General features: G+C 32.8%; 2 protein-coding genes across 2 annotated transcripts; both read left to right on the plus strand.

Annotated features, from left to right (window-relative positions):
* Nucleotides 1-636: 636 nt before the first annotated feature.
* LOC131650116 (uncharacterized) lies at nucleotides 637-1830 on the plus strand. The gene has a single exon (XM_058919847.1). It carries the CDS (start codon nucleotides 637-639, stop codon nucleotides 1828-1830), a length of 1194 nt encoding a protein of 397 aa, XP_058775830.1.
* A 1343-nt stretch (nucleotides 1831-3173) lies between these two features.
* On the plus strand, nucleotides 3174-4107 carry LOC131650117 (uncharacterized). The gene is made up of 2 exons (XM_058919848.1): nucleotides 3174-3385; nucleotides 3675-4107. The coding sequence occupies exons 1-2, from the start codon at nucleotides 3174-3176 to the stop codon at nucleotides 4105-4107; spliced, it is 645 nt and encodes a 214-aa protein (XP_058775831.1).
* Nucleotides 4108-9864: the final 5757 nt, after the last annotated feature.

Raw genomic sequence — 9864 nt, forward strand, 5'->3', positions numbered from 1 at the left:
ATATTTTTGGTAGACTGGTGGTATATTTCATTAATGGCTAGATAGTAGACTAATTTACACGGCAATGCGTTACCTTTGCATTATTTTAATCTCTTTTTATTAACCGGGACACCAATATTGATCATATTTCCTTTTCAATTTTTTTTCTCTTTTTACTAGCATTCCAATTTATCCAGATATGCAACGTATAGACATACTTTTTATGATTATGATTAGTTAATAAAAAATATATTAGTTTTTTATATTAAAAATAAAGTAATAATTGTATAAAGAATTCATAGGATATAATTTAAAATTTTCTTTTAAATAAATCTTATAAATTAAATTTGAATTATATTTCATAAATTTAAAATATATTTTTTAAAGTATTTTTAAATTACATTTTATAGACTCTTAAAATATGATTAAATAAATGTGTAATTGTTTTTGTCTACACAAAGATACAAATTAAAATTGTCATATTAAGTTATTTTATTTAAAAAAACTATATAGTGTGATATTTTTTTTGCTTTTGATTTGTGTCATACTTGAATTATATTACTTGGATTAAAAATTCACCATTAAATAATAAAACAATGTTAGAGAGAGAGAAACACTCTCTTCTCTCTAGCTTCTTCGCCTTAGGTTTTTTGTGGTATGGGGTCCATACTCAAGCAACGGGAGGGGTGGACGAAGGTTGGAAGGAGGTTTAATAGGAGGTTTGTAGAAGAAAAATGGGATGTTGCGGGAGGAGGAAGGAAGGTGGCGGGTGCGGTGGTAACATTTTTCTTCTTCACGAAATTTTGGATCGAATGGAAGGCAAGGGATTTGCTGTTTGAACTCCAGGAGTTGGGGGAAATTGATGAAGTGGTTATCCCTCCAAAATGGGATAAACGTGGGAGGCGGTGCGGTTTTGTGCGGTTCTTTAATGTGGAGGATGAGAAGTTGCTGGCCATCAAATTGGATAGTTTGGTTCTTGAGGGTAGGAAGCTGTTTGCAAACTTGCCAAGGTTTCACAAACAAGTGAAGGATCCCGTTCAGCTTTCGTGGAAGAAAGACGAGGTTGGTAAGGAGGTTTCCAATGTTGTGAAGGGAGGAAAGTTTCAAGGAAAAAGTTCAAAGGCATGGGTGGACAAAAGATCTTTCGCAGACGTCCTTCATAATCGAAAAGCTAACCCAAGCATTGGTGATGATGTGTTGGAGGTTAAAACTGTGTTCTTTTCATCAGAGAAGGAGGAGTATAACCGGTATAGTAAGGCGTGTACAAGAGTTATGAAAGATCCTGGGGTAGCTATGAATCTCAAGCAGATTTTTCATGAAGAAGGTCTTTTCTCTATCAGGCTTACTGTATTGGGACCTAATCTTTATATCCTTGAAGACTTGGTGTTAGGAAAGGTGGAGGTTTTCATTGATGAGCGGAGAGTGTGGTGGGAGCAGTGGTTTAGTTCCATTAGACCTTGGGCTCCAAATGATATGGACTCAGTAAGACTCTTATGGTTGAGAATATCGGGCACTCCGTGCCATGCGTGGGGAGAAAACTTCTTCAAAGTACTAGCAGAATCTAGAGGAACCTTTGTTAAAAATGATGAGCTTACAGTGGCCCGTTCTAGCATGGAAGAAGCGAGGATATGTATCAAATCCGGGTGGAAGGAGGTGATTAATGTAACAGTTAAAGCTGTTATCGACGGAGTATCGTTCTTTGTTAGTATGAGAGAAGACCCTTCCCTGCTAAAGGAAATGGTGCCGGTGCGGAGAAACTTGGAAGAAGATGAATCGGATCGTATGATCCCCCGGCGGGAGCTTACTCATATGAGGAGGATTCAAGCTAGGAAAGGGGTAATATCGAGGTAGACAAGCCGCTAGAGGATTCATGGAGTGTGAAAACGACTATTCACGTAGGGCAAAGGGTGGAGGAGATCTCTCATTCTGTAAGTATAGGTGACAGTGTGCAGTTTTCACATAATAATGAGCTTTTGATGCCAAAAGGCAAAAAGGAGACTTTTGACTTTCCTAACAATGATATCGTGTCTGGAACCAAGTACACAGATATAAAGTACGTGTACCCGATAGTATTCATTCTGGTGGGACCAATGATGGAGTTTTGTAAAAAAGATAATTTTAAGGAGGGAGGTATTCATTCTGATGGGACCAAGGAATGAATTTTGTCGTACGATAATTTTAAGGAGGGTGGGACCGAAGAGGCGGTTCTTCTTTTGGAAAAACTAAATGGACCGGTGGAAGGTGATATGGGGCAGTTAGGCCCATTATCTTTTGATTTGTCCTGTAGGAGTATTCTTGAGAAAAGTCCAATACAGCGGCCAAATAGAAAAGGAAGAAACCTACGAAGGATTTTGGGAGAAATGTTGAGATATCTTTTCCTCTTTTTATGCCTGCATAGCGCCTAGGAATGGAAGCAAAACGAAGACCAGTAGATCTGTTTTGGAGGCTGTTGCTTCAAAAGGTGATTTCATCTCTAATGGTGAGTCTTTATCTTGCACTTCTATATCTGATTCAGATATTATGCGTTGCAACAATAGAATGCAGCAAAATTCTAATTCTTAGGTGGGTAAGAATCTGTGGAACACTATATCAAAATTGGGGGTCTTTAGTGTCGTAGAGGATAGTATGAGTATTAAACTTTTAGAAGTTTTGGAGTTGAAAGACAAAAAGGGATTGGAGGGTAGGAAGACGGTTTCAAATTCGTTACTATGAATTTATTATCATATAATATAAGAGGAGGGGGCATTTCTTCAAAAAGGAAGAGAGTTAGATTTTTGATTCAGTCCAATAATATTGATGTGTGTTTTATTCAAGAAACCAAAATACCTTGTTTTAATGAGATTCTAGGAAGGGCTTTTTGGGGTAGTAAGGAGGTGGAGTGGACGACTTGCAATTCGGCAGGAGCGTCGGGAGGTATGGTTATTCTATGGAGGAGAGATTCTCTGTCTCTCAATTATAGCTTTATTGGGAAAGGGTGCGTCGGTATTAACATAAATTGGAAAGGCGCTTATTATAATCTTGTGAATGTGTATGCTCCGTGTAGTGCGGTAGAAAGAAGGTTGTTATGGAGCTCTTTGTTGGATAGGAAGAGTAAAAGCGGAATTGAGGAGTGGTGTATTGTAAGAGACTTTAATGAAGTTTAGTGTAGGGAAGAAAGAATCGGGGAAGGTCACTACACTAACAGTATAGGAATGATGGAGTTTCGTGGTTTCATAGAGAATATGGGGCTGTTGGACATACCTTGTGTTGGAGGAAAGTTTACTTGGTTTAAGGATAATGGGAAGGCAATGAGTAGACTTGATAGGTTCTTGATTTCGAGAAAGATGTTAGACGAATGGGGTGTGGTGGATCAAAGAATTGAGAATAGAAATATCTCGGATCATGCTCCGATCCGTTTGAATATCGGGTTAGTTGATTGGGGCCCAAAACCTTTTAGTTTAATAATGTGTGGTTCAAACATGATGGTTTCAAGACTTTTATCTCGGAAGAATGAGGAAAGTTGAATGTCAAAGGTAAGGGGATTTTACTTTGTATGAGAAACATAGACAATTGAAATTCCGTCTTCGAGATTGGAATAGAGAGGTGTTTGGGTGGATAGATATGAAAGTTAAAGAGGAGGTGGAAAATCTTAATGTGTTGGATAATTTTTTGGTGGATAACATTGGTGGTAATGTGGAAGTCTTGGTTTGAAGTAGGCAGGAGGTTTCGAAGGATATTTGCAATAGTTTAAATGTGAAAGAGTGTATGCTTAAATTGAAATCTAGGCAACTTTGGTTGCAAGAGGGAGACAAGAATTCAAGATTTTATCACAACTCTATTAAGGATAGACTAAGAAGAAATTCGATTACATCCTTGGAGGGAAGGAATGGTAGGGTCGAGGGTGTTGCAAACATAAAGAGTGAGGTTTTTAGCTACTTTCAAGTTTTCTTCAAAGAAGAAAATAGTGAGAGACCTATTCCAGAAAACTTAAATTTAAATAGTTTGAGTGGGGGTGATGCCGAGTGGTTAGAGAGACCGTTTACGGAAGAGGGGGTTAGGGAAGCTGTGTGGGCTTATGACGATAGTAAAAGTCCCGGGCCAGATGGTTTTTCGTTAGAAATTTTCAAAGGTAATTTGGGAGGTGGTTAAAGGTGATGTTGGTAGACTTGTTTCAGATTTTTCTGAGAAGGCAAGGCTTACGAAAGCTTGTACTTCTTCTTTCATTACTCTTATCCCTAAAGTGAAAAATCCTCAATCATTGTCCGAGTTTAGGCCGATTTGTCTCGTTGGTAGTTTGTATAAGATTATTGCAAAACTCTTGGCGGCTAGATTAAATGTGTTATAGGGAAACAACTTTTGTCCTGGGTAGATGTATTTCGGATGGAGTCCTAGTTGTGAATGAGGTGATGGATCTTGCCAAAAGGGATAAAAGAAGTTGTGTGGTGTTAAAGATTGATTTTGAAAAGGCTTATGATCGTGTTAGTTGGAATTTCGTGAGATATGTTCTAGTCCGAATGGGATTTGGTGTTAGATGGATGAGATGGATGGAATGTTTCAATTTTTCCAATAGTATGTCCGTTCTTATTAACGAAAATAAAACTAAGGATTTCAAGGTTGAGGAGGGTTTTCGTCAAGGAGATCCGTTGTCTCCTTTCTTATTTGTTTTGGTCATGGAAGTCCTCACGGCTCTAATGAGGAAGGCTAAAGAAATAGGGGAATTCCAGGGGTTTAAGGTTAATTTTAATGAGGAAGTTGATATGCTCCAATTTGCGGATGACACTATTATTATTTCAGAGGGAGATACCGCAAATTTATGGAGTATGAAAGCCATTCTTAGGGGTTTTGAGTTAATGTCGGGGTTGGGGATAAATTTCCACAAGAGTAATCTTTATGGGATTAATGTTGGAGATTGGTTTTTAGAGGCAGCGTCGACATTTCTTTCGTGTAAAGTGGGAAAATTACCGTTTAAGTTCCTTGGTGTTAAAGTGGGTGGCAATCCTAGGAATCTTTCAATGTGGAAAGAATTAATTTCTTTTTTAAGAAAGAGGTTGCCATTTGGAGAGGAAAGAACCTTAGCATAGCATGTTGAGTGGTGTTGATTAATTCAGTGCTTAATGCTATTCCTATATATTCGTTATCTTTCTATAAGGCTCCGTCGAAGGTGCTCAAAGAGATTCCGTCAATTTAAAGCAACTTTCTGTGGGGTGGGGGAGATCTCAAAAGAACGATCCGTTGGGTGTGTTGGGACACCGTTTGTAAATCTAGAGAGGAAGGTGGGTTAGGAGTAAAAAATGTGGAAATCATGAACGCGACGTTAATTAGCAAGTGGAAGTGGAGGATTTTATCCGAGAACGAGGCGGTATGGCGTGGAATTCTTAAAGCTAGATATTGAAATGTGAAACTTAAGGTTTTAATAGGTGATAAATCTGTGGTGGGAAAGAAAGACTCCATATGGTGGAGAGATGTTTTACTTTTTTGACAATTATGAACTCTTGCTTGACAAACATTTTGCGGGGGCGGTAGATTGTTGTGTGGGGAATGGAGAGGATATCCTGTTGTGGTATGCTTGTTGGGTGGATCAACAGCCCATCATGGAGGCTTTCCCAGAGCTATTTCAGGCGGATGACAACCACCTGTTATGCGTTGCTGAAGCCGAGTTTTATGAGGTTGAGGGCTGGAAGTGGGACCTGCAGCGGATGCTAGCAGTTGACAACACTGTTCCCACTTTTCTGATGCAATATTTGTTTTTGCTGCTGCAACAGCGGTGTCTGAAGGCGGGATCCTTGGATGCTTTTGTTTGGAGACAGAATTCGACAGGTGAGTTCTCTGTTAAGGCGTGTTATGATCGTTTCAAGGCCAATCTTTCAGGGCCCCCTAAATCCGGCTTTGGTTAAAGCTTTGAATAATTTGTGGAAGGTTAAAGTTCCCTCTAAAATTCTTTTTTTTCGGTTGGCGTTCTATTCATAAAAGAATTGCAACTAAAGATCAATTGTTTAAGAGGGGAATTTTGGTGGATAATAATGACTTACTTTGTGTCATGTGTTTGACGGAAGAGGAAACTTTATCACATTTATTTGGTGAATGGGAGGCAACGTCACGTATTTGGAGGAGGGTGTTTGTTTGGATAGGCCACATTCCAGAGTTGTCTTTTGAGGAGTTTGTCAGTTTCTTCTTCTTTTGCGAAAAAGTGAAGAGCTTGTCCAAGAGGACCATAATGGAGGTGATTTGGTTAGCCACGACTTGGTGTTTATGGTTGAAGCGTAATGCGATTATTTTCAAGAATGAGTTATTTAGTTTCTCTGAGTGTATGTCGGATATAATCCTTTTTTTTTAATTGGCTTTTATCTTTCTATAAGTTAGGGGAGCTTTGTAATTTTCATATTTGAAATATTCTGCCGCTCGTTTGTTTTTAATTGTAGGAGCTTTCCGTTTTGTTTTTGGGCAGAATACCCCTTATACTTCCTTGTTTAATTCCATTGCCTATTAAAAAAAAACTATATAGTGTGATATTTAAGAGAATATTATCATATTTAAAATAATTTAAACTATGTAATTGTATTACAATGGTATAAATTTAGACTTTTGAAAAACATATTTATTTGAGTTTTATTTATACTTTTAGTTAGTGATAATTTCTCACTAATCTAGTGAAATTTACATATATTATTTCAAATGATAAAAAATGGTTTTTTTTTAATATGATCATGTTAATTTAAAATTTTTTCACTGATTTTGATAGAAGTGTTTTACAGCATAATATTGACAACAACTTTTATCACTCTTGGATTTTTTTTATAATTGTTTACTAGTATTCTATTTATCAACAGATGCAACGTATAGATATTTTTGTGGTTAGTTAATAAAAATATAATTTTTTTATTAAGATAACATAGTAATAATCTGTATAAGGAATTCGTAGAATCTAATTTAAAACTTTATTTTAAATGAAAATTAAAAACAAGATATTATTGGTCAAAGTTTTACCTTTTCTTTTATTATTATATTTTTTTATAAAATATTTAATTTTGATCTCTGAATTATATTCTGGGTTTAGATTTATCCCTTAATTTTTTTATAACGTTGGTTCCCTAACTTTTAAAATATGTTATTTTAATTCTTTTTATCTAACTAGCGACAACTTTTTTTTTTTAAATCAGTTGCTAAATCGTCTATTTAAACAAAAAAACTAAAGAAAAATACAAGGAACACGACAAAAAATAAAGGAGGAAAATGGATGTTTTACCTATTTTTTTCTTTTTTTATTACTATATATTTTTTATTTCTATTTTTCTTAAGTCATGGCATAGTCATAGAATTTAGATAAATTCTACGATGAGAATAAGTTAATTTCGACGTAATATTTCAAATAATATAAGGAAATATAATCATAGAATTTAGATAAATTCTACGATAACAAAATTCCAAAAATAATGCGCTATTTTTGAAAAAAAAACAAGTATTTGTAAACAAAACAATAAAAAAAAATTATGTTATAATATAACTAATAAAATTTAACTAGAATGCACCAATAATGTAAAAAGATTTTATGTTGTCAACTAATTTATATTAATATTTATGTTTTTTAATTATTATGATGCAGTAATTATGTAACAATGTAACAGGATTTGCATCGTTAGTATATCACAATTATGATGCAGTAATTATGTAACAGGATTTGCATCGTTAGTATATCACAATTAATCTCTAATAAATATTATAATTAGTATGATACAATATAAATAAAAATATTAAATATTATACTACCTCTAGTCTCATTTATAAGAAAAGATTCCTTTTATAGATATATTAAATAAATAATGTATCTAGACAACATATTGTCCCGATACATTATTTATTCAATGTATCTAAAAAGAGAATCTTTTCTTATAAATGAGACCGAAGGTAGTAATACAATATTAAAAGCACATTAAATGAAAACATTCTAAAAAATAATAAAAGTCTACTTTTTGACCATTTTTGAAAGGTCATATTACATTGACTCATAAAATAATAATTTGTTGATTTTTTATATCAACTTTCTTTATCTAAATTAGAAATTAAAAATAAATACTTCTTCTGGTCCCATTTATAAGAAAAGATTCTCTTTATAGATACATTAAATAAATAATGTATCTAGACAAATCCTTCAACCGGTCATCAAAGAAGACATAGAAGCAAAACTATACCTGAGTTGAAGTTTGTAGACACAACCTCCATGCTAGAATCATCTAGCCGAAAGGAACCACCACCTTAAAGGTCGTGGGAAGATTTAACAAAATTTAGATTCATGGGCTCATAAAAAAAATTCAACCCTAATGTTTAACGTATGCCATTTTTAAATAAAAAATATTTGGATCATAAATAACATTTTTCGTATATAAAAAATATTTAGATCAATAATAGATTTTTTTCCCGTATACGGACTTCATTTTATTTTAGGTATTGTTTACAAAAATATTTGGACCAATAGTAAATTTCGTATATAAAAATATTTAGATCAATAGTAAATTTTTTCCCTATACCATTTTTGAATAAAAAAATTTGAATTATAAATACATTTTTTTTTGTAAATAATTGATTTTTTTCCGTGTACAAATATTATTTTTATTTAGGTATCATTTACAAAAATATTTGGATCAATATTAAATTTTCGTATATAAAAATATTTAGATCAATAATAGATTTTTTGACCTATGCCATTTTTGAGTAAAAAATATTTGGATCATAAATTACATTTTTCGTATATAAAAAATATTTAGATCAATAATAGATTTTTCCCCGTATACGGACTTCATTTTATTTTAGGTATCATTTACAAAAATATTTGGATGAATAGTAAATTTCGTATATAAAAATATTTAGATCAATAGTAGATTTTTTCCCCTATACCATTTTTGAATAAAAAATATTTGAATTATAAATACAATTTTTTTGTAAATAAATGATTTTTTTCCGTATACAAATATTATTTTTATTTAGGTATTATTTACAAAAATATTTGGATCAATATTAAATTTTTGTATATAAAAATATTTAGATTAATAATAGATTTTTTGAATAATTTTTTCCCGTATACCATTTTTGAGTAAAAAATTATTCGATCATAAATATTATTTTTCATATATAAAAAAAAATCAATAATAGATTTTTTTTGTGGAAGAAAGAAGTGAAAAAGTGATGTAAGAGAAAAAAAATAGAGAATGAAGAGAGATTTGGTAAGTTTGATAAAATATGAGAGTTGTATTATTTTAATAATAAAACTAAAAACTTTATTGTGCAAAGACCAAATAACCACAATTTTAATGTGATGGCAAAAAATTAAAAAGGGTATTGTTGACTTTTCCACAACCATAGATGAAGTTAGATGAAGTTAGAGTATTGGGCTTGAAATCATATCTCTCCTCTTTTACTAGACTTACACGTTCATATTCTTTTCTACACTTTATTCACTTCTAACCCATCTCATTTTCTACATTCCTTTATCTTTTTTATTTTATTTATTAATTTAGTATTGTTTTAATTCCAAAAATATATCTTTATGTCTTCTTAGTGAAATTAATTCATTTTGTAAATAAACTAATATAGTCTCATCATAATCACTTGTGAATAATTTACAATACCTTGTCCATACTTCACTAACTTCTTTTCTTCATAAATCACATCTGTATATAGGTCACTAATTATATCATTCGAAAAATCAAAAGTCTTTCTTTTCACAAAACAAAAATTCACTCAAATCATCAAATCTCATTTTTTTGTCCCATGCATCTAATTCTAAACTAAGACAACTTTTTTGTTGTTGCATAAATTAAAACCAACCAACCAACAAAGCGCCGAACTAAGAAGACTCTGACTTTCTCATTGTACTATTGTAACGGAAAAAAATTGAGATCAAAGCCATTGATT

This window comes from Vicia villosa, linkage group LG2 (genome assembly GCF_029867415.1).
Source record: "Vicia villosa cultivar HV-30 ecotype Madison, WI linkage group LG2, Vvil1.0, whole genome shotgun sequence".
In the NCBI taxonomy this organism is placed as follows: Eukaryota; Viridiplantae; Streptophyta; class Magnoliopsida; order Fabales; family Fabaceae; genus Vicia; species Vicia villosa.